The 26,009-nt window shown below is 42.4% G+C and overlaps 1 protein-coding gene across 1 annotated transcript; it reads left to right on the plus strand.

The window, feature by feature from the left end:
* The first annotated feature begins 2,937 nt into the window (after positions 1-2,937).
* On the plus strand, positions 2,938-19,568 carry LOC144696320 (EF-hand calcium-binding domain-containing protein 6-like). Its single transcript, XM_078567536.1, has 8 exons — positions 2,938-3,068; positions 4,346-4,509; positions 5,236-5,453; positions 7,409-7,503; positions 11,443-11,509; positions 12,883-13,019; positions 15,062-15,180; positions 19,426-19,568. Exons 1-8 carry the CDS (start codon positions 2,938-2,940, stop codon positions 19,566-19,568), a joined length of 1,074 nt encoding a protein of 357 aa, XP_078423662.1.
* Positions 19,569-26,009: the final 6,441 nt, after the last annotated feature.

Raw genomic sequence — 26,009 nt, forward strand, 5'->3', positions numbered from 1 at the left:
TAATCATTGATGAGCTTCCTCCAGTGTAGCTGTATTTAATCCTATCCGTTTAAATTACCAGCTAATTGTTCATACAAGAAACTAAACAATCTGTGTGTATACTTACAATTTTAGATTAAAATTGTCAATAAAATGTAACTGAGAAAGCCAAAGCCTGTAATATATCATAGTGTGTGACATGAAAAATAAATTGAGCATGGTCTATTGTGTTGATGCAATGTTTTAAATTGGGCAGACAACACAATAACATAGGAGAGCAAAGGCAGATGGTTCATTTGTTTAAATTTTATACTTTCGTATTTTATTACTGTATGAAATCATAGGCACTACACCAACAATGCTCTTTGATTGGTTACTCTTTAAGGAGAGGTGTTCTGTTCTTTGATTGTTTTGTTGCTGTAATTTCGAAAACATACTTTGTCACACTTTATGTTAGAAAGCTATTGTTCATCTAGGACCATATATAACCAAGAAAGGAGCTATGCTGAAAGATAACGGACTGCGTTTTTCTTTTGCTGTCCCTTGTGCTCCTCCCCACACAGTGCTGAACAACAGGGGAGGAGGCTCCCAAAACCAACAATCCACCGCTAATTCCAAATGACCATTCTTCATTTATGAACCTAGACATGGAATACCAACAGGATTCTTGATTGCAAGAAGGCGGCCAATCGATGCAGCCATCTCTTAGGGACAAATGATTGTGCAGAAGCCTTGGAAGGCAGTAAAAAGTACTTTAGCACCTGTCACATCACTCCTTGTACTCTTTTGAAACAACTATGGAAAGCACTAAAAGTGTGTAGATTTTAAAAATACTGGGGTAGGGCATCCTTTATATTGCTTAACCTCACATAGCTGAGCAGGAGTTAAGAAAGGTTATCAGCTGGAATATGGAGCTCCAAAATATCAGCGCTGGCATCAAATCAAAATTGCATCCTGATGTCACAATCTGTCTGCTCAGCATATTTCTGGTGGATACCAAGCTGATGCGTGTTAACCCCTTTAACAAGCTGGCGTCTTGCATGCTTCACATCAGAAATGTGTGAGCTCACTGTTGATGCTATTTTGGAACCCAAACCATGGGTGCTATTGAATCCAATTTCACCCCAAATTGTCTTCATCTGAAAACTCCATCAATAGGAAAAACAGTTCAGACCAGTACACTTATTTCCCAGTTTTTACTGTTTTTGTGTTCGCTACCAGTGGTTGCTATGTCCACAGCTCTTCCCAGGTGGGTGACAAGGATAGTACAGAGTTTTGCTTATATCAGTCTTGAAAGTTTCAATTGACCCAGTATTCACAACACCTTTGGGGAAGCAAGTTCCAGCATCTTAGTCATAGAGTTATACAGCACAGAAACAGTCCCTTCGGCCCATCGTGTCCATGCCGGCCATCTTGTAAGATTTTTGTTTGGTTCAGGTGTTACAAAAGAATTGACGGTGAGACCTCCTAATGGTAATAAGTTTGAAATATTTAAGAGTATAAAGCTTAATAAACTAGGCAGTAATGATCAGATTTGGACAGGCTTTACTTCCTGTTTCAATCGTGGAAGTAGACCACACAGACTCGAATCAGTCTTTTTCTCTTTGCTTCTTGTAGTTCCAGCACCAGCAAGAGGTTGTCTTCAGTAGTGTTCGTCTTCTCCGCCTGGCAAACCTGATCCGGAGGGTCTCTTTTATCCTTAATTCTTCTCAGTTGACCGCTCTCTTTCCCCAATTATCTTTATGCCCAAAGTATGCCATTTTTTGGCCAAACAGGTGCAACTCCTGTGAGTCTCACATTATTATATAATGCTTCTTATATCTGTGCCAGTTTAACTCAAGACTTCAGGGTCTTACTCTTAGGAGGAGCCTTCTTACATTGCTTTCTTGTCTGTTGCCTGCACAAGCAGTTCTCAATTGTATATGATAGGTAACCATGAGCTCCCTTAGGACCTAAGGCTCCCCACAAAAGAATAAGATCTCCCTTAGAGGCTGAGGGTCCATACAAATGGAATAGCATACCCTTTTAGAACCCGGGAATTCATACAAAAGGATAACTACTTATATGAATACATAAAGAATAAATGCATACATAATTGCACCCATTATAAAAATAGAGTAATTAAGAGGTTAAACATCATTTGATTATAAGCTCAAGTTTCTAACTACAATCTCGATTATCATTTGTGAGAAAAAGTGTTTCTTGATTTCCTAATGGCCTAGCTTTCTACCTTCTCAAGCCTCTAAAACCTCATCTAAACTTAAGCCTGTAAACCCTCATGCAATTCTGGTGAATCTGCATTGGATCTTCCTCCAAGACTGATGTACCTTTTCTGGTGTTCGGTGCATCGCATAAAATAGCACATATACTGGTAGGAGAATCCAGATTCAGAGGGCATAATCTTGCTAAAGCTATGCCATTTTAAAACCAATTGGCATGGCTTTGTCCTCATTTTCTGAAACAAATCTGGATGGTATCAGAAGTGAAACATTGCTGGAAATCTGTGAAAATAGGCAGAAAATGCAGAATGCACACAACCTCTGTGGAAATAACAAGCCAGTTAAATGATATAACCACTTGTCTCTCTCTAACAGAGAAGATGCTCACATCCTGAAGAGGGAGATGGACCTGTTTATACTTTCAGAGGGAGACAAGCCCAGAGAGCAATCAGTGGAATGAACATTCATTCATGAATTGGGAGTCCGGAAAAGAGGGAGATGGAAATCGTGGGCCATATCCCCAAGTTTTACTGATCAGTTCCCAAGGTTTTATTGACGGACAGATTGGAGTAATTCCTGCTCCTGAGCTCACCGCCTGTTGTTGATGTCCCTGAGGTTGAACTGAAGGCTCGGCCAATCGGAAACGCTCTTGTTCCAGGGTCGTTCTATTTTCATCCAATAAGGATTGTGCTTACGATTCCAACTAGCAACGCTGTTGCTGAGCAACCGGAGCGCGTCGATGCAGCAGGAGCAGCAGAAAGAGCGGTGGAGACATGTAACCAGCTCCCGGGCACCGGGAGAGACAGGTAACCAGCTCCCTGGGCACCGGGAGAGACAGGTAACCAGCTCCCTGGGCACCGGGAGAGACAGGTAACCAGCTCCCTGGGCACCGGGAGAGACAGGTAACCAGCTCCCTGGGCACCGGGAGAGACAGGTAACCAGCTCCCTGGGCACCGGGAGAGACAGGTAACCAGCTCCCTGGGCACCGGGAGAGACAGGTAACCAGCTCCCTGGGCACCGGGAGAGACAGGTAACCAGCTCCCGGGCACCGGGAGAGACAGGTAACCAGCTCCCGGGCACCGGGAGAGACAGGTAACCAGCTCCCTGCGTACCGGGAGAGACAGATAACCAGCTGGCTGGGCACCGGCAGAGACAGGTAACCGGCACCCTGGGCACCGGCAGAGACTGGTAACCAGCTCCATGGACAATGGGAGAGACAGGTAACCAGCACCCTGCGTGCTGGCAGACAGGTAACCAGCTCCCTGGGCACCAGGAGAGACAGGTAACCAGTTCCCTAGACACCGGCAGACCGGTAACCAGCTCCTGGGCACTGGCAGAGTAACCAGCTCCCTGGGCACCGGCAGTCAGGTTACCAGCTCTCTGAGCACTGGCAAAGACAGGTAACCAGCCTCCTGGGCATCGGCAAAGACAGGTAACCAGCCCCCTGGGCACCGGCAGAGTAACTAGCTCCCTGGGCACCGGCAGACAGGTAACCAGCTCCATGGGCACTGGCAAAGACAGGTAACCAGCCCCCTGGGCATCAGCAGAGACAGGTAACCAGCTCGCTGGGCACCGGCAGAGACAGGTAACCAGCTGGCTGGGCACTGGCAGAGACAGGTAACCAGCACCCTGGGCACTGGCAGAGACTGGTAACCAGCTCCATGGACACTGGGAGAGACAGGTAACCAGCACCCTGGGCACCGGCAGAGATAGGTAACCAGCCCCTTGGGCATTGGCACAGTCTGGTAACTGACCCCCTGGGCACTGGTAGACAGAAAACCAGCCCCTGGGCACCATTGGAGACAGATAACCAGCTCCTGGCCACCTGTGGAGACTGATATCCAGCTCCTTGGCATCTGTGGAGACAGATAACCAGCCCCTGGGCACCAATGGAGACTGATAACCAACCCCTCGGCCCTGACAGGGACAGAGAACTGACCCCCTGGGCACCGGCAGAGACAAGTAATGTACTCCCAGTGAGGAGGGAGCACAGCATGAAGGCAGGTAACTAATATTGAACACAGAGTGGGATCAGGTAAATATCATACATCACAGAGCAAGATATTGGTCTTCTGTGAAAAAATTGGATGATTTACATTCGCAGGTTGTTATTTTACCAAGCTGAACTTTAAATCTTGGGTTTTCAGATTGTTGCTACAAGTATTTAAAAGGATGGTTGGCTCTCCCCCAGACCTGGGGTCTCTGTGTCTGGAGTCTCGTGGAATGTCACTGACTCCAAGACCTCAGTCGATACAGGGGAGGATCTCATCATGTAACTCCAACATTCGAGCTTCACTGCAATCAGCTTCAGGTAAAACAACATGGAAAAAAGTAGCATAAAACTAATAAATTGGCTTTTCCTTAACATTTTCATTGGTCTGTTGTTTTATAAAAACATGTGGCCTGGATTTTCCAGTAACCAGTAATATTACCAATGATTACAAAATGTAACTTTATTTTTTTCCATTTTGACATCAGCCAGCCTGTGGCTTATGTGAATGAATGAGATTATTAATTAATGTTGAAGTACAGACAGTTTAATGCTCTGGGTTCATGCTCATTAGGAATTGGATTGAAATTTATTTCACAGTGTGCCCTTAAAGCCAGCAAACAAAATGAGAATTTGACCCCATTTTGAGATGGAACCTTCTTGTCTGATTGTCTGCACTGCCCAACTCCCCCTGTTTGCACTTTCTACTAGTGGGTCACTGATTCATTTTTCTTTTTATGTGAGGAGGCAGGAGAGAAGAAGAACAATATTTGTCAGTACTGTTGCTGATGCAAATCAGGTCATCATGCCTTTCAGTTTGGTTTATGTAGTTATATGGAGGTGGGAAATAAAAAAAATGCCAGTTTTGCAAATACAGATTCCCCTTAATGGATGTTTTGATAATGACACTTTTATAAACTACTTATTGTTTGTCAGTATTTGCATATGTTTGTATGTTGTCTTGTTGGAAGTAGATTAAATGTTACAATATTGTTCTTTTGTATTGTGCTCCAGTTGTTTAAATTTAATTTGAAATTTATTTCTTAGGTTCATTATACTCTGACCCAGATCTAAGTTGTTCTATTACAAAAATTGAACACATTCTTGCTGAGAGAGCCAAGGAAAGACAAACTGACTTGAGGAGAGCTTTCTATGCTTATGATGTGGACCAAAACCTAACGGTCACCAAGGGTGAATTCCGCAGAGTGATAGAAAAGTTTCTGCTGCCTCTTAACACAAAACAATTCCAGGATCTACTTGCAAAGGTAATTGAGAAAAAAAAGTCTGATTATTGGATTTAAAGCAGCAGAGAGTTTTACTACTGTTATTATCATTGTTGTTCTTTATCACTCCTGATCAATTCAAAGTGCCATTCCATGTAGTCAGATATACTTCATATGGTTGAGATGTCTAGAATTTGCACATTTAGTGTGAGTATGGTTGAGTACAGTCAGTATTTTGACTGTTACGAACAGCCAAAGGGACTTACTGTTTGACACGATCCACCAGTCACTGAGACTTGCGGCCTATATACCATCACACCGGCACTAAAATCCATATACCTCATTACTCATTTGTGTGATAGGCAGAACATCTTTTTGGCTAGACAGCAACATTCTGTTAGTGGCGAATATCACTCATGTTGCTACTGCATAGTGACAGCGCGAAACAAGTAGCTTCACCTGTTGCTCAAATTTTTGAGACATCTTACCCTCCAGGGTAATCTGAAGTAGACTGGGCACTTTTCAGGTCTGAAAGTGGCAGCCCTTAGGCCCATTCCTGTGTTTGCGTGATATACAGCGAGCAATGGTCTGATTTAGGTAGCCATTCTCGCAGGATAGCTTTGATGCACCCTATTTTTACATCAAGCTTGCAGGGTGAGCAAATAGCTTGGGCTCTATTTATGAGGTTGCCGATAAGGCCAATCTTGTAGTGCGTGGAACTGTAGGAATCCTAATGCGTGTATTGACCAGTGAAGATAGGCTTGCAGTAGACAGTAGTAGAGAACCCATTGGCAGATTTCTCAACTAGCACGTTGAGGAAAGGGAGCTTGTTTGACTGCCCCATTAAGGTGTGTAAGGAAATTCTTACATGCAGCTGGACATTCAAATATAATAAACCTATCATCTATATATTGGAAGTGTGCAAGGGGTAAGAGGTTAGGGGTCATTCCATCAACAATGTGTTTCTTTGTGGAAACCGACGACAAAGTTAGTGAGAGCTGGGGATAGAGGCGATCCCATGGCTATTAACAGGATGCTGCTGTTAAGCCAAAAAGACGTTCTGCCTACAATGCAAATAAGTAATGAGGTATGGGAATTTCAGTGCCGGTGTGGTGCCAGGTATGTAGACTGTTTGTCCCAATGACTGCTGGATCGTATCAAACAATTGTCCCTTCGCAACAGGCAAGGTACTGACCGAATTCAACCAGCCCTGGCTTGCAAACTCAGAACATAATGTCCAAAATTAGATGTGATTCTGTGTTTGGACAACACTTACTAAACAATTCTGACTGTGCTAGGAATTATACTAACAACCAATTTAAGATTAACAATCAGGCTCACAGTGTGGTTCACTTAAGCATGTTAGAAGCTAAATATATTCACACACAGGGCCCTGTCATTGGCAAACAGAACCTATCCATGCAACTAAACAAAATTGCCCATGGTAATGCCTTGACCAATCAGAGTCAACTTGTCTCGTTTGATTTTAAACAAAAGCTTAGCAGTTAACTTCTCCCTGGTGTATTCCCCATGGCAATACCTCTACCAATCAGATTCCACTTACTAACCAATCAGCACCCTCTTCTCATGCAGTATAAATTGTTGTTCCCTTGGAGATTTGGTATTCTTGCAATTCTGTCCTGATGAGTGCAAGACGATAAGCTTCAGCAGCATGTCTCTCTTCTTTCAGCAATACTCAATACCAAGCAGCTATTATTTGTTACAATTGTAAAGTTCTGAAGAACATCAATTGTTTCATAGATAAAGCAAATCCTAAAAGTTAGTAGAAATAGATATGATTCTAATCCATTACTAATCATTAAAATTTAGAATACTGAACTCCTGGATGATTACAAAGTCAAACATTTTAAAATGGTCTTATCCCCAAAATCATATCAGCCTTTTGAAGTTATTTTCTAGTAAATGTTATTTCCTTGCAGTGGATGTAAATTTTATGTTTGTTGTATATTATAAATTATATTCCTTGTATTTTTAAGCTTCCCATCAACAGTGATGAAACAGTTCCTTACAAGGTATTTCTGGAAAAGTTCTGTGCATCTGATGGATCCAAAGTAAGAAGTGCAAACAGCAGGTTAGTACTTAAAATAAAAAAGGGAAAATTGGAAGCCTCATATAAAAAAAGTGAAAAAGATGGGTTATGTCATTTTGGATGTATACCCTTAACTCTGCACACACCTAAAATGTCATAACTAGCTATTTCTCTTTACCTATGCTAATTGACCAGCTGCATATTTCCAGCATGTCTTGGTTTATGTCAATATCTGCTGATACCTGGGACAGGAAAATAAAAGTATAGTTTTCATAGAGAAGTAACTTCACTTTACAAGTGTTTAGTTAATAGTATTTAGCATTGGGCATTTGATGAAGGAGGTCCGAAAAGAAAGGATGAGGTTAACATAAAAAACATAAGAAATAGGAGTAGGCCATTTGGCCCCTCATGCCTGCTCTGACATTCAACAAGATCATGACTGATCTGATTGTAGCTTTCGCTGCATTTTCCTGCCTGCCCCCCATAACCTATTTGATGCCCTTGTAGATAGAATCTGTCTAGCTCAGCCTTGAATATACTCAATGATCCAGCCTCCACTGCTCTCTGGGGTAGTAAATTCCAAAGATTAACGGCCCTTTGAGAGATGAAATTTCTCTTCATCTCTGTCTTATAAGGGAAAACCCTTATTTTGAAAATGTGCCCCCAGTTCTAGATTCCTACACAAGGGGAAACATCCTCTCAGCATCTACCCTGTCAAACCCCCTCAGAATCTTATTGATGCTGCAGGATTTAAAATACATTAGTAACTTTCAGTTTGTAGCCTGTCATTTGGGATATAATCTAGGCTGAATGCATTGGCCTTTATAAAGTCTAGAACTCTGGGTAATTGTGCTCGTATTGTGCATGTTGAGATAATAACTCAATAGTTATGCATGTAACAATTATTTTTTTTAAATTTAAATTTTACATTTTAAAGAAGTTCTCCAGCCAACTGATATTCAGTTCCATTGACTGCAATGGAAATAAATATCAATCGCTGCGTATAAGGGGTATAATGAAACAACTGTTATGATCCCAGCTGATGTTACAACTGGACAAGCTTGATTCCAGAGTGGAACCCAGCTTGATAGATCCTAACTTATAATTTGTTTGTTTAGATACGTGGAGAGTGGTTACTGAACAGAATCACAGAAATCAACTGATGAACTTTTAACAAAAGAACAAAACATTTATTAAACAAGAAAAGATGAACTATAATACAATACTCCTTCACCCACAATGTACTTTTACAGATATATACAAATTTGTAAGGATAACACAAGTTACAAAAACTATCTTATGCTCTAATGTTCACAGTCTATATAAACCAATAGGCGACCTGTAGTCAGGCACACCACTCTGAAACCAAGTGACAGATGCTACCTCAACCAGATGCTATGGATCTCTCATCAACTCCCACCAGACGCTTGCCACACCATGAGGCCTCACTGCACTCCGTCTTTCACACGAGGGTTTCCAATCTCCACTCTCCAAAAACTTGCCTCAGAATCTTCCCCCAAGCTGATGCTCCATCTCAGACGCCTTCCGGAGGGGTTCACCTCCAGGGTTTTGAACTCTCCTTCCAATATTCTTCTCCCTTTGGTCACCACATGCATTCAATTTTTCTTCCACACACTCTCTCTCACACTGAGTCAGTTGTCAACAGTACACCACTGCTTCACATGCCCATAGCAAAGAGTTACAGACCTTCAGCCATCTCTTTGGAGCTTCTGGCCTCTTGCTTTAAATCTGCTTCCTGCAGTTATTCTTCCTTTAAGCTTGAAGCTTGGAGCCTTCCTCAGCTCCTCACTCTTAACTTCACTTAACAGGACGTTTTCCAGGTTCCTGTCCTTCCTTTGACTAGAAGGTCTACTTGGGACTTTCTCCTGTTCCCCTGGATCCTTTGACTTTTCCTTTAGCTTGGGACTTGCTATCTGTCCCCTTTACTCCAGTCTCTCCTTGGCAGCTACTTTAAACCAATTTCATATTGGAACTGGCTATCTAAGCCTTTTAGGCTGCTTCTGCCTGCAGCTGTCTTCAAAACCAACTGAACTCAAATAGCTTCCAAATCAAACTGCTATTTCTAGTTTCTTCTGTGTGTGTGCCTGTGGGAGGGGCCTGCCTCTCTGGACCCCTGTTGCTTAATTTTTCTGACAGTCATAAACTTTCGCTAGAAATGCAGGCACCTTTTAAAGTGAAACTAAAACTCAACTTGACCTTTTCTTAACACACAGGTATACAAATCAAACTTAAACATTAAAGCTAAAAGTCATTCCTAACACCTACAAATACTAATATAACTTACTTAAACTATCTCTATTTCCTAACACAACATTCAAATCCTTGTGGAACAAACTAATGTTCAAATCCTTTCAAAAGAGGCCAACATTCTTGTTTTTCTTCTGAATCTTAAAAAATTACATTAGACCCCAATGTCTACATAAAAGCATTTTCCAGCCAGTGTTCTTGTATAGCAATTTGGTGATGAAACCCCAAATTGTTTGTTTCTTTCCATGGCCAAGGACACTGAAGCCCATTGTGGTGTCCTACTGAGATCAACTAGTCCACCATAAATCTAATATGAACTCAAGATTTTTCTGCTCTGTAAAAATGCATTTCACATTCAGCAATGAATTTATCAACTGGATCATCAAAGTTACACATTCATATGATGCAGTCTTACAAACAAAATTCACTTAACTGGGCCTAAGGTAGAGGGCAAAGAGAGTCCACAATTAATACAATCAAGAAGTCTTCCCAATATTTGGACTGTCAGATCTCAGTATTTTTATTAATCAAATATTCTGTAACTAAATGAAATAATCTTTTTTAAACCATTTTCTCCAAGTTAAAAAAAAAACACCTCATCGCTCATAACAATACTGTTTAATTCCAAGTGAGAAATGTAGTGGCTGAATTACTGATTAAGGTCAGTAAGAATTTTGCAGATAATACAATAGTAGATTTCTTTCAGATGTACACTATGTACCTTAATAAAGTTTACAAAGGGACATTCCTGCCTGGGTAAAGTGCTCCTCCTGACTCCCCAAAAATACTGCAAACAGCTGCAGACTAGTTTCCCCATTACCCCCATAATACTTACCTACCTGCATGCCCGCCCAATTGGCATCTACAGTTTGTTGATTTCATGTAGATGAGGCCAGCGGCCCAATTTTGATTGGGACCTGGGTAGATGTGATCATACCACCCAATTCACACCCAAAAAACAACACTACTCCAATTTTTCTCCATTATTCTTTTCATCAGCCAGTAAAATTTTAAAAAGATTAGTACTTCAGTCACTCTTGCCAGGTTTGAAGTCATAAAGCCTATGAAGGTATAACCTGAGCACAAGATTTACTAGAATTTACTTAACTATTGCTTGGTGCTAGATGGTAAGTTTAGCAATTTAGCTTGTGTTTTTCTTTCCTGTAGCACCTGATGTGAAAATGTTGTTTTGGAATATTTTTGTAAAAGTTCTGATTATTTCTGAATCCCTGCCACATTGTCCATTCCTTACCTGTTTTATGTAATCAAACATGCTTTACCTAGATACTGCTGACCCCTGTCCTAAACAGTTCAATTCTGGTATTTCTGAATGGGATGGCCCGTCTCATTTTTTTTCTTTATTCTTTCATGGGATGTGGGCATCTCTGGCAGGGCCAGCACTTGTTGCCCACCCCTAATTGCCCTTGAACTGAGTGGCTTGCTAAGCCATTTCAGGGGGCAGTTAAGAGTTAACCATGTTGCTGTGGATCTGGAGTCACATGTAGGCCAGATTGAGTAAGGATAGCAGATTTCCTTCCCTAAAGGACATTAGTGAATTAATGCTAAGATATGGTGACTTAATATGGTGTCCTAAATATTGTTTATAGCAATAGTTGCTAGTAGTGGTGCATTGTATCTTTAAACAATGTCTGCACTGGGTTTGTTCACAATAGCAATTGTCTGTCTGCCTATTCTCCCTCTTTCTCTCTCCAGGAGCAGTTCCATTTTATCCAGTTGCAATATGACGTTAAAACAAATTGAGAATCATCTCAGAGAAAAGGTAAGAAATCCCTTAGTATGTTGCAAAAGCCAAAAATGAACCCCCCACCTATTAATGGTAAGGTTCCGCCCATGCCCTTAAAAGCACCTTGTACTGGTAAAGGTATCTTGTACACATGCTGAGCAAAGGTTTTTAGTGAAGAAAAATGAATAACCCAAAGCTAAGCAAAATGCTGCTTCTACCAAAGACGAAGGAAAACTTCATCTGAATGACCCATATTTCAGAAGGGCTTGCCCCTTTGTGATTTAATCGTCCTGAACAAGTCAGTACTAAAGCATGGAATTATAGACAGATTGGTTTACTTTTTACATTGCCCTTTACTTTACAAAGGATCCCACGGAAATGCAAGTAGTTGGGACACATAAGCAGCCACAGAAGTCTGTGATTGTGATATGTTTATGACTCATTATATGCATCTTCACTGAACCTGAAGAGGGATAATGATTTTATAACATAATTGCTTAAAAATCTGTATTAACTCTTTGCTTCCCAGCACTCAGGTCAACAGTTGAGCTGTGTATTGTGTTGGCATCCTCAGGCTGTTTACAAGGCATTTCCCTTATGAATCTTGAAGGCAACCCTTCATTGGGCAAATTTATGGGGCACTGTTCCTACAATGTCAATGCAATTGTCCACAATAATGTCATTAATGGCAAAGACATAGTTAATGCATGGACAAATATTCTGGAGAGAAATGCATAGAGTGTAGTTGTGCGCTTGGCTCTGAACTTATCCAAGTGACTGTATATTCACAAAGTCACCATATCTTAGCATTAATTCACTAATGTCCTTTAGGGAAGGAAATCTGCTATCCTTACTCAATCTGGCCTACATGTGACTCCAGATCCACAGCAACATGGTTAACTCTTAACTGCCCCCTGAAATGGCTTAGCAAGCCACTCAGTTCAAGGGCAATTAGGGGTGGGCAACAAGTGCTGGCCCTGCCATAGATGCCCACATCCCATGAAAGAATAAAGAAAAAAAATGAGACGGGCCATCCCATTCAGCAACACCAGAATTGAACTGTTCAGGTTGATTTAGTGCAGGATTCTTACTGCTGGCAATATCAGTTCAGGCTGGATTAGAAAGCATATCCACAGCTCAGTGGTAACACTCTCACTTCTTGAGCCAGAATGCTGTGGTTTTAAGTCCAGAGACTTGAGCACATAACCTATGTTGCCACTTCAGAGCAGCACTGAGAGAATGTTGCTCCGTCCTAGGTGCCATCTCTGCATGACAAATTAAATTGAGGGCACCTCTGCCCTCTTGGATGGATGCATGCAGGTCCCAGAGATGAAGGGAGAATGTACTGACTCATTTTTGTAATAAATTGGCAAAAATCTATAACCAATATCATTATTTCTCTAACATAGATTTCAAATAATTTGAAAAACCTTATCAGAGCCTTTAAGTTGTTTGATTATAATAAGGATGAACACATTCGGTGCTATGAAGTTCGAAGAGTTCTTGAGAGCTACTGCTTTCGAATGACAGATTCTCAATTTGAAAGGTCAGTATAAGCAGATTGTATATCTTTGGTGTTTCTGGGTGACTTTTGACTATTCTTTGATCTATCAACACTCCATTATCAATCCAATGTATAGCTCACTGCATGAGCTACATAACCCTTTCTAAAATATAATGTGCTTTTATTGAATACAGTAAGAAAATATATCTTTTGCCATTTGAATGGTAGAATATATAGCCAGTAGTGACTGCAAGGAAGTGATATAATCAGTTTTATATGTTACAACAGAAGAGTAATGAATACTCAAAACGATTATAACATTTGAGACTGAATCACTGCTTTGAATGGACCTAGAACAATTTGACATGAATATATAATGTACTGTATTATTTCATGTTGATCAGAAGCTGGTTATGCCAATTCCTTATTGGTTCACTGAATAACAGTTATTAGTCCTTCAGCTTTCACAATTGACACAAAATACTTTGCTCTTTGATAAATAGAAGAGTTAAAACAGAATATGAGCAAGGTACCAAAATCATATCCAGCATGAGTCAGTGTTAAGCAAAGGGTCAAACATTAAAAATTAAGAGCAATCCAAATTTAAATTAGTTTGCAAATTATACCTCTTGGCAGGAATAAATACCACACTTTTCTGAGAACTGTTAATGCATTTATGTTTTACTTTATGTAACGGATCATTTTTAATTACATCCCTGGTTTGAAGATTTCAATGTCAAGATCTGTTCCCTAGAGGCTGTGGCCTCTAACAGTGCTACTCTTGACATTAGGAATGCCGAGAGTAGCCTGAGATTCAGCTTTGAGAAGCTAGTTAGTATTCACTTTTCCCTTCCTCGAATAAGGCTGTGGGATCTTTAACATCCAAGAGGGTAAGGGACCTTATTTAGTTTCTCATCCAAAGATGGCATCTATGACAGTGCAGCATTCCTTCAGGGCTGCACCGAAGTGCCAACCTGGATTATGCGCTCAGGTTTCGACCTGAACCTACAACATTCTGGCTCAAGCAGTGAGAGTGCCATGACTGAGCCATGTCCCTCCTGGAGGTGAGTTCGGCGGCAGAGGGGGTGCATTGTGATCAGGCAGGAGGTTGCGGAGTGGGGAACCCGCCGCTTTCCCAGCTCCCTCCAATTAAGTAGGACTTGGAAGGCTTGCAGGCAGCTTTCCCGCTTGGAGGCCAATCGAGTCCCTTAAGTGGCCACATAAGGGTCTCATCCTGCCGCTGCGGGTATTGATCCAGTGGAGGGCAGGGGTTGAGGGGGAGGTAGGGGGTGCTCGCCATGCAGGGTGGCACTCTGAGCCTGACCAAGGGAGCAGGCATTGGGAAGCCATCTCCTGCCCTTGCTATCAACCGTGCCCCTCCATCAGCCAGCAACCCACTCCCCTCCCTGACCTCCCTCACCTGGGCCAGCGCCCCCAATCCCTTCCTAGCTGGCACTCCCCTCTTTCCACCCCCTCACCCCGCCCCAACCAGCCCTTCCTCCCTCCCTCCCTCCTGCCGGTGCCCCCTCCCAACTTCTGGCCAGTGCCACCTAATCACCATGCCCGACCCCCCTCTTCCCTCCCAGGCAGCAGCCCCCATCCCCCTGCTCCGCACCACCTCTTCATCCCTCTCTCTCCCTCGGCAGGTGCCCACACCTCCCACACACCCACCCGACTGGCACCCACCTTCACCAACCTGGTCAGTGCTACTCTCCTTGAGAACCTTATCCCGCCTCACTAGCCTGACACCGGAAGATCTATCACTGATCCTCTGCATAGTCCCCAGTGCAATACCAGCCGTAGCCTTCACACCCGCTGGCACTGCCGGTACTACAAGACCTCTGACTGGCTTGCCCTCTTTTGGGACGGGGATTTCCACTGTACCTGGGCCTCAATTGTGTGGGAGGCCTACGCTGCCCAGGTAAGCACCTAGTTGCACTGAAATAGAGTTGGGCCTCCTGTGGAAAGACGACGCAGGCTTCCCACCAGTTCTACAGCCGGTTGACGGGATCCTATCACCACAACTAAATTCTGCCCACAGTTTCTTTTAGCTAATTTCACACTGACCTATATATTTCCATCAGGCTCTGTTCTCGATACCACCTTTCTAGAACTGGAACAGTGAATTACAAGCAATTCCTGGAAAAACTAGGCGTCTGTGTTGAACCCTATAACAAACGTGTTTCAGAAAGTGTGGCACAAGGTATGGTCTGAAGCTAATAATGTTGTTCACATAAGTTTGTAACTGTGTAAGTTTGTCATTAGCCTGATATTTGTCATGAATAATTTGTGGAATTCAAATTGGAAGCATGTCTCCAGAAAAGCTACTGTTAAGTGTTTCAAATGATGCTTTGTAATTCACCAGATTATATGGAAGTCTAAATGGGTAGTAGTTATGCACCTGTAATCTCCCTACACCAACAACTCACATTTATATAGTGCCTTTAACATAACAAAACTTCCCAAGGCACTTCACAGGAGCGTTATCAAATAAAATTTAACATCAAGTGACATAATAACATATTAGCACCATTAACCAAAATCTTGGTCAAAGAGATAGGTTTTAAGGAGTGTCAAAGTAGGAAGGAGATATAGAAAGAGACAGAGAGGTTTAGGGATGGAATTTTAGAGTTTAGGGCTTTGGTAGCAGAAGGCATGGTTACCAATAGTGGAGCAATTAAAATTGAGATGCTCAAGGGACCAAAACTGGAGAAGCACAAATGCCTCGGAAGGTTCTGGGCTTGGAGGAGATTACAGAGATTGGGAGGGGCGAGGGTATGGAGGGATTTGAAAACAAGGATGTGAATTTTAAAATAAAGGCCAACATCCTAATCAGGAGCTAACGTAGGTCAGTGAGCACAGGGGTGATCAGTGAATGGGATGTGGTGAAAATTTAAGAAATGGGTAGCAGAGTTTTGTGTGACCTTAAGGTCACGAAGGGTAGAACAAGGGAAGCCACCCAATAGAGTTGAAATAGTCAAGTCTAGAGGTAATGAAGGCATGGACGAGGGTTTCAGCAGCAGAGAAGCTGAGGCAGGGGGGGAGTCGGGTGATGTTACAGAGGTGGAAATTAGCAGTCTTAATGGTGATGCATGTATGTGGTCACAAAGACGATTTAGGTTTCTGCTGTTCCATTGGAGAAAAGACAATCAATGGAGGCCAGGTACTTAACTATCAGCTGAGATTGAAGGCCAATGGCTTGGTCCATATTTCTGAGCTAAAGAGAATCATTGGCTGATGCTTCCTAGGAATGGTGTGTAGACTAGGGAGCCTTTTAGATTATGGCTTGTGGGAGGTGCTGGGAAAAATATCTGCACAAGTCCAAATTTCTTCTGTCAGCTTATTGTTTGCTCACTCTTCTCCATTCACACCATTGGTGATTCTTTACATTTAAATCTAGACAGCAAGTGTCTTCAGGCTAATCAATATCACTGCCAAATTCACACATGCACATATTTAGACTTTCTATTTCGATAGTTATCTGAAGTAAAAACCCTTTTTGATTTATGTCTGTTCCCTATAGCCTAGGGGAAACTTGCTCTTGTCTGATTCCATTTTTGATATTATACAAAACTAGTTTGTATTGGAGACCACTGGAGTATGGTTCACTGGGAACCCAGTTAAAGAAGCACTATGTTAATGAAGAAGTGTTTGCCAGAGATTTTTTGTTTGGAAAAAGAGAAGATCCAGGAAACCTTTGTATTATTTCAATAGAAGGATGCCACACAAAAGTAATGTGTCCATACCTTTCAACATGATCACTTTTATGTTTTTTTAGGAAAAGGGAGTTTGCCAACACTTGTTAATGATAATGCTGGCAGATTCCTTATTTTTATTTTGTGCTGAATGGTTCTTGGCAAGAAGCTGATGGAGTTGCTGTCCTGGATTCATACTCCAGTGTAAGCTGTCACCTCTAGCGGCAAACAGCTAAGGAAGGAAACTAAAAGGAGAAGTTAAATCAGCTTATAACAACATTTATATGGCATTTTTAATGTAGTAAAATATCCCAAGGCTCTTTACCGAGAAAAATTGACATTGAGCCAAAGAAAAAATATTAGGGTGGGTAACTAAAAGTTTAGAAACATAGAAAATAGGAGCAGGAGTAGACCATTCGGCCCTTCGAGCCTGCTCCGCCATTCATCATGATCATGGCTGATCATCCAACTCAATAGCCTGCTCCCGCTTTCTCCCCATATTCTTTCATCCCTTTTGCCCCAAGAGCTATATCTAACTCCTTCTTGAAAACATACAATGTTTTGGCCTCAACTATTTTCTGTGGCAGCGAATTCCACAGGCTCACCACTCTCTGGGTGAAGGAATTTCTCCTCATCTCAGTCCCAAATGGTCTACCCCGTATCCTCAAACTGTGACCCCTGGCTCTGGACTCCCCCACCATCAGGAACATCCTTCCTGCACCCAACCTGTCTAGCCCTGTTAAAATTTTATAAGTTTCTATGAGATCCCCCCTCATTCTTCTGAACTCCAGCGAATATAATCCTAACCGACTTAATCTCTCCTCATATGTCAGTCCCGCCATCCCAGGAATCAGTCTGGTAAACCTTCGCTGCACTCCCTCTATAGCAAGAACATCATTCTTCAGATAAGGAGACCAAAACTGCATACAATATTCCAGTTGTCGTCTCACCAAGGCCCTGTATAATTGCAGCAAGATATCCCTGCTCCTGTACTCGAATCCTCTGGTTATGAAGGCCAACATACCACTTGCCTTCTTTACCGCCTGCTGCACCTGCATGCTTACCTTCAGCGGCTGGTGTACGAGGACACCTAGGTCTAGTTGCACATTCCCCTCTCTCAATTTATAGCCATTCAGATAATAATCTGCCTTCCTGTTTTTACTACCAAAGTGGATAACCTCACATTTATCCACATTATACTGCATCTGCCAAGCATTTGCCCACTCACTCAGGTTGTCCAAATCACACTGAAGCATCCCTGCATCCTCCTCACAGCTCACCCTCCCACCCAGCTTTGTGTTAGCTGCAAATTTGGAGATAACACATTTAGTTCCCTCATCTAAATCATTAATATATATTGTGAATAGCTGGGGTCCCAGCACTGATCCCTGCGGTACCCCACTGCCATTCGGAAGAAGACCCATTTATTCCTACTCTTTGTTTCCTGTCTGGCAACCAGTTTTCTATCCATCTCAATACACTACCCCCAATCCCATGCGCTTTAATTTCACACGCTAATCTCTTATGTAGGACTTTGCCGAAAGCCTTCTGAAAGTCCAAATAAACCACATCCACTGGCTCTCCCTCTACTAGTTACATCCTCGAAAAATTCCAGTAGATTTGTCAAGCATAATTTCCCTTTCGTAAAACCATGCTGACTCTGATTCTGCCACTGTTTTCCACGTGCTCAGCTATTAAATCTTTTATAATGGACTCTAGAATTTTCCCCACTACCGACGTCAGGCTGACTGGTCTATAATTCCCTGTTTTCTTTCTGCCTCCCTTTTTAAATAGTGGGGTTACATTAGCTACCCTCCAATCTGTAGGAACTGTTCCAGAGTCTATTGAATCTCGGAAGATGACCACCAATGCATCCACTATTTCTAGGGCCACTTCCTTAAGTACTCTGGGATGTAGATTATAAGACCTGGGGATTTATCGGCCTTCAATCCCAGCAATTTTCCCAATACCGTTTCCCTACTAATACTGATTTCTTTCAGTTCCTCCCGCTCACTAAAACCTGTGTTTCCCAATATTTCTGGTATGTTATTTGTGTCCTCCTTTGTGAAGACAGAATCAAAGTATGTATTTAGTTGGTCAGCCATTTCTTTGTTCCCCTTGATCAAAGCTTGATCAATGACATGGGTTTTAAGACTCATCTTAACAGAGGAGAGAGAGATAGAGAGGTTTGGGGAAGGAACTCCAGAGCTCAGGGCTTAGATGGTTCCAGGCGCGACCTCTATTGGTGGGGCAAAGGAAGTAAGGTGTACAGAAAAGGCCAAAGTTGGATGAACGCAGAGTTCTCAGAGAGCTGTACGACTAGAGGAGGTTACCAAGATATCGTGGGGCAAGACCATAAAAAGATTTGAACACAAGAATGAGAATTTTAAAATTGAGGCATTGGTGGGCAGGTGCCAATCTAGATCAGATTGCACAGGTGGTGGTGAACTGGAATTAGTGTGGGTTTGGAAAAGGTTGGCAAAGATTTGGATGAGCTGAAGTTTATAGAGGGTGGAAGATGTGAGGCTGCCCAGGGAAGCATTAGGATAGACCAGTCTGATAATTATGGCTGATGTGAAAATTGAGAACTTAATGCAGATGTTGAATGTCAAAATCGAAGAACAATTTGTCCCACACTTCATATTGGTCATCCACGTTAACTACACAAAATTCCTTGATTTTTGATGGTGAGAAGATTAAGCAAATAATTATTTTGAAAATGTATATATTTGTCTAATTGTGGTTTCATGAAGCAATGAACTGGGAAGATGGTTCTCAAAAGCAAGAGAAGCAGCTAGAAATCCATCGACCAGTGATTGAGGAGTCCCCCATCAACTTAGAAAGGTTATCCATGGATGACATTGATTTGGCTTTACGAAAAAAGGTACATTTGTGAATTATTCTGATATATTTTAAACATAGTAAGTGACTGCATTAATGAATTTAATTCAAACATTGTATTTTTCAATGTAAATATGACAGAATGACTGAGACAGTAATCTAATGTTTGTTCAGTGGAGTGTGCTGATGTATAGGCAATGGGTTATTTTTAACTCGCCAGTAGTGCTGATGCTGGGATATGATTTAAGATGGTATATTTTTCACTATTGTAAATGGAAATTAGAAGTATAATCATCTTTGGGGACAGAATACAGGTGACAAACCAACATACAATGTTGGCAAAAAGAAATAACTTGCTTGGCTTTCAATTTGTGTATCATATTTTGTGGCTATTTTGGGTTGGATTATTTTCCATTATCATAAAACTCCTTGTTAATTTATTTACGTTTTAGTCCATGAAGTTAGGTTGCACCTTTGAAATCAGTCACTGGTGATGATATTTCTAGCATATATTGTCCCAATTTACAAGGGAGAATATTACTGCTCTGGAGTGAAGACCCAGGAAGAATTGGAGTCATGATGAGTTGTGTGAAAACCCAAAGAAAATTATAATTCACAATACAAATGGTGTTATTTAGTGTGTTTAGAAATAGAAGCAAAGACTATTTGAAAAAAATTGATAAGAACATAAGAAATAGGAGCCCTTCGAGCCCACACTGCCATTCAGTGAGATCATGGCTGATCTTCTACTTCAACACCATTTTCCTGCACTTTACCCACATCTCTTGATGTTTTTAGTCTTGAACATACTCAACAGCTGAGCCTCCGGGGCAGTCCTCTGGGGCAGAGAATCCCAAAGATTCACCACCCTCTGAGTGAAGAAACTCCTCCTCACCTCAGCTCTAAATGGCCTGCCCCTTATTCTGATGCCCCTGGTTTAGGACCTCCCAGCCAGGGGAAACATCCTTCCTGCATCTACCCAGTCAGGCCCTGTAAGAATTTTGTATGTTTGAATGAGATCACCTCTCATTCTTCTAAACTCCAGAGAATAAAAGTCTATTTAATCTTTCCTCATAATCCTTCCAACCCAAGAATTAATTTAGTGAAGTTTTGTTGCACTCCACCTATGGCAAGTATAACTTTCCCTAGGTAAAGAGACCAAAACTGCACACAATACTCCAGGTGCTGCCTCACTAACGCTATATATAAGTGCAGTAAGACTCCTTTACTCCTATACTCAAAACCTCTTGTAATAAAGGCCAACATACAATTTGCCTTCTTAATTGCTTGCTGTACTTGCATGTTAGCTTTCAGTGACTCATGAACAAGGATACCCAAGTCCTTTTGAAGTTCAACACTTCCCAGCCTCTCTCATTTAAAAATACATTGCTTTTCTGTTTTTACTACCAAAGTGGATAACGTCACATCTCTCCACACTGTATTCCATCTGCCAAACTTTTGCCCACTTGCTTAGCCTCTCCAAATCCTCTTGAAGTGTCTTTGCATCCTCCTCACAACTCACACTTCCACCTAGTTTTATGTTATATACACACTTGGAAATATTACATTTAATCCCCATATCCAAATCATTGATATAGATTCTGAATAGTTGGGACCTAAGAACTGATCCTTGCAGTACCCCACTAGTCACAGCCTGCCAACCTGAAAACGACCCATTTATTCCTGCTCTATTTTCTACCCATTGACCAGTTCTCAACCATGCCAATATATTCTCCCTAGTCTCTTGTGCTTTAATTTTGTTTGTTAACCTCTTATTTGGGACCTCATCAAAAGCTTTCTGAAAATTCAATTATACCACATCCACTGGTTCCCTTTTATCTACTCTGCTAATTACATCCTTAAAAAAACTCCAAATTTGTTAAACATGATTTCCATTTTTAAAACCCATTTTGACTCTGCCCAATCCTACCATTGTTTTCTAAGTGCCCTGTTATCACATCCTTTATTATAGATTCTAGCATTTTCCCTACTACTGTCATCAGGCTAACAGGTATGTAGTTCCTCGTTTTCTCTCGTCCCTCCTTTTTTAAATAGTGGGTTACATTTGCAACTTTCCAATCTGCAGGAACCATTGCAGAGTCCATAGAATTTTGAAAGATGATCACCAATGCATCTACTATCTCTGCAACCACCTCTTTCAACACTCTAGGATGTAGATCGTCAGGTCCAGGGAATTTATCTACTTTAAGTCCCGTTTATTTCTCTATTACTTTTTTAAGTTAATATTAATATCTTGCAGTTCCTTGTTTACACTAGTCCTTTGATTCTCCATTATTTCTGGGAGGTTTTTAGTATTTTCCTCTGTGAAGACAGACACAAAGTATTTGTTTAGTTTCTCTGCCATTTCCTTATTCCCCATTGTAAATTCTCCTGACTCAGCTTGTAATTGACCCACATTTGTTTTTGCTAGTCATTTCCTTTTTACATATCTGTGGAAGCTTTTACAGTCCGTTTTTATGTTTGTTGTTAGTTTACACTCATATCCTATTTTTCCTTTCTTAATCTTTTTCTTAGTCCTCCTTTGAGAATTCTAAAATGCTCCCAATTCTCAGGCCTAACATTTTTTGGCAACTTTATACACCTCTTCCTTGGCTCTATTGATATCTTTCATTAGCCATGGTTGGAACACTTTCCTTGCTGAGTTTTTGTGCATTAAAGGAATGTATTTTTGTTGTTAACTATGTATTAGTTCTTTAACTGTTAGCCATTGTCTGTCTACCATTATACCTTTTAACGTAGTTTCCCAATCTACCATAGCCAATTTGCCCTTCATACCTCCATAGTTTCCATTGTTTAGATTTAAGACCCTCGTCTTGAACTACATCAAACTTTCAAGCTTAATGTAAAATTTTATCATATTATGGTCACTCTTTCCTAAAGGCTCCTTTACAACATAATTATTAATTAGCCCTTTTTCATTGCACAATACTAGATCTAAAACAACCCATTCCCTAGTTGGTTCCTCAATGTACTGCTGTAGAAAACCATCTTGCAAACATTCCAAGAGTTCATCCTCCACAAAATTAGGCACTAATTAGGTTTACCCAGTCCATATGTAGATTGAAATCCCCCATGGTTATTGTATTACCCTTGTTACATGCACCTCTAATTTCCTGATTTTTACTGTGACTTACATTACCACTGCTGTTTGGTAGCCTATAAATAACTCCCACCAATGTTTTCTGCCCCCTTGCTGTTCCTTAGTTCCACCCAAACTGAAACTATGTTGTGTTCTTTAGAGCTAAGGTCATCTCTCACTATAGTACTAATGCCTGTTTAATTAATAGAGTTACCCCACCACCTTTTTGTCCTTCCCGAATGTTATGTACCCTTGGATATTCAGGCCCTAGCTTGTAGCCACGTCTCTGTAAAGGCTATTGGGTCATACATATGAATTTCTATTTGAGCTGACAATTCATCTGCTATATTGCGAATATTGTGGACATTCAGATACTGAACCCATAATTCAGTTTTTTTACTGTTTTTTGTAAACTTTGGCCTTATCTGTTGACATACTCTTAAGTCTGCAATCACTGTCCCTTCCTGCCATACCTTGATTATCATTGCCTTTATTGCTACCTTGATCTATTGCCTTGTCATTTCCCTTTAATTTATGCAATCTTTCCCTACATGACCCGTGCTCACAAGAACACTGGCAACACGGTTCAGGTAAAGTCCGTCCCTACGGTACAGTCCCCACTTTCCTCAGGACTGATGCCAGTGCCCCACCAACAGGAACCCATTTCTCCCAAACCAGTCTTTGAGCCACACATTCATCTTTCTAATCTTATTTGCCCTATGCCAATTTGCAAGTGGCTCAGGTAATAGTTCAGACATTATTACCTTTGATGTTCTGCTTTTTAATTCAGCGCCTAGCCCCTCATACTCTCTATGTAGAACGTCTTTCTTAGTCTTACCTATGTTGTTGGAAACCTACATGGACCACAACAGCTGGGTTCTCCCCCTTCCACTTCAAGTTTCTCTTCAGTTCTGAACAGGTGTCCCAAACCCTGGCACTAGGTAGGCAACACAGCATTCTGGATTCTCGCTCTCAGCTGCAGAGAACAATGTCTATCTCCCTGATTATACTGTCCCCTATTACCACTACATTTCTTTTAACTCCCCCACTTGAATGGCTTTTTGTACTATGGTGCCATGGCTAATCTGGTCATCCACACTACAGCCCTCGCTCTTGTCCATACAAGCTGCAAGAACCTCAAACTTGTTGTTCAATTGCAAGGGCTGAGGCTCCTCAACTCTCACCTTCTCAACTCCCTTATCTGCCTGTCTCCCTCCTGTCCCTGACCACTGACCAAATCAAATGACATTAACGCAAGGGGTGTGATTGCCTTCTGGAACAAAGTGCCCAGGTAACTTTCCCGCTCCCTGATGCATCACAGCATCTGCAGCTCGGCCTCCAGCTCATCAACTGAGAGCTGAAGCTCTTCAAGCAACAGACACTTACCACACATGTTGTTGCCGTTGATTGTAGTGGCATCCAGGAGCTCCCACGCGCTGCAGCCATGATATATCACCTATCCTGCCATCTTTATTGTGTTAGTTAAATTTATTTTTCTTTATAATTTTATCGTTCCCCTCTTCACCAAACTCCTGGCTTCACACTCTATGCACTCAAGCAGCACTCAGAAACCCCTGTATTTATACTTTCTGAAAAACAATAATGTCTCAAATTCTACCCTCGCCTGAAGTCTGTGCAGCCAGAAGTGGATGTAAAACCCGCTCCTAGCCGAGTTCACCCTTTGAGGTCTGCCAGTGTGAAACGTGAAGGCCGGCTGTGTTTTCCGTGTGCGGGGCTGGGAACGCGTGGACGCCGGGTCCAATGGGGACCCAACGGGGTATTCAAAAATAGAGCAGGCAGCTCCCTGTAGGCTGCTAAGTGTTGTGGGGGAGGCTGAGAGAGCTGTTTTGAAGCAATCCAAGTAGAGCCCTGGCATGCAGTCATGGCCTCAGCACCTGGTGGTCATGGAAGGTGGAAGGGCAAGTCAGGTGGGCACTCTGCGCAACACCCCACCCCCCCCCCCCCTCAACCATCCTGTTTCTCAGATGAGTGCCTGGGAGTGCAGGTCGAGGAGGTCAGTGCCAGGTGGCATATCTTAATGCCCAGGGACTGCAAGAGAAGGCCGCCCCACCTGACTAAGAAGGCCTGGACAGAAGTCGCTGCCCAGGTCAGTGGGCATGATGTGGTGTGCCACACGTGACTTCAGTGCTGCAAAAGGTCCAATGATCTTCTGCGGTCAACAAGAGTAAATGCAGAAACGGCATGGACCTGTGTGGAGAACTTTAGTCAGGTGCCCGTTGCTTGGAATGTTCAGGGGTCTAAGAGTGTGTATGCAAACTGGCACTGAAACCTGCCCTGCCAAGGCTGGGATGTCAGCACGACTGGCCTCAGTGCATTGCAGGGAGAGATGTGCCACATCAGGTGGCAGATCACACCTAGAATACTGTGAACAATTTTGGTCCGTTTATCTAAGGAAAGAAATACTGGCATTGGAGGCAGTCCAGAGAAGGTTCACTAGGTTGACCCCAGGTATGGAGGGATTTTCTTATGAGGAGAGGTTGAGTAGGTTGGGCCTGTACTCATTGGAATTTAGAAGAATGAGGCGACCATATTGAAACATATAAGATTCTTAGGGGACTTGACAGGGTAGATGCTGAGAGGTTGTTTCCCTTTTTGGGATGGTCTAGGACAAGAGGGCATAATCTCAGAGTAAGGGGCCACCCATTTAAAACAGAGATGAGGAGGAATTTCTTCTCTCAGAGGGTAGTCAATCTGTGGAATTCTTTACCGCAGAGGGCTGTAGGGGCTGCGTCATTAAGTATATTCAAGGCTGAGATAGACAGATTTTTAATCAGTAAGGGAATCAAGGGTTATGGGGAAAAGGCAGGAAAGTGGAGTTGAGGATTATCAGATCAGCCAGGATCTCATTGAATGACGGAGCAGACGCGATGGGCCAAATGGCCTACTTCTGCTTCTATGTCTTATTGTCCTATGGTCTTATGCTGTATGTCCAGTGGGATGCACGGGGAGATCTGGCAGAGATCCATAAGGGTCTGTGTGCCATGGTCTCCGTCATGGAGGAGTCCATGCAGAGCATGGGTTCTGCATTGACCCTTAACACTGAGCGCACAGGCTCCACCATGGAGAGAGTAGCAACTGTCATGGAGAGGCAACTTCAGGAGCAACTCAGGGGTTCCTACAAGCCCTCTCACAGGCAGTGACCTCAGGAGGTCATGGTCAGTGTGAGAGATGGATGAGGCACCTAGTCTCTTTGCTAGGTGCCTGTCCATCAATGGTGAGCAGGGAGGTACAAACACACCTCACGTTGGCAGATGAGCTGCCTGTCATCTATGTGGGCTTCTCTCAGGGTGCTTTGATGAGGGCACCAGCTCCTCCGCCCCTTTGCCAGTGGCCGCCGCATCTGATGCCGCAGCGATTGAGCTGTGCCCAGCCGTG

The sequence above is a fragment of the Cetorhinus maximus genome, chromosome 22 (assembly GCF_964194155.1).
Source record: "Cetorhinus maximus chromosome 22, sCetMax3.hap1.1, whole genome shotgun sequence".
In the NCBI taxonomy this organism is placed as follows: domain Eukaryota; kingdom Metazoa; phylum Chordata; class Chondrichthyes; order Lamniformes; family Cetorhinidae; genus Cetorhinus; species Cetorhinus maximus.

Coding starts and splice junctions, on each gene's coding strand:
- LOC144696320 (XM_078567536.1), top strand. CDS start 2,938: ATGCAGCAGGAGCAGCAGAAAGAGCGGTGGAGACATGTAACCAGCTCC. Junction 5,454..7,408: donor TCCAGGATCTACTTGCAAAG/GTAATTGAGAAA, acceptor TGTATTTTTAAG/CTTCCCATCAACAGTGATGA. Junction 7,504..11,442: donor GTAAGAAGTGCAAACAGCAG/GTTAGTACTTAA, acceptor TTCTCTCTCCAG/GAGCAGTTCCATTTTATCCA.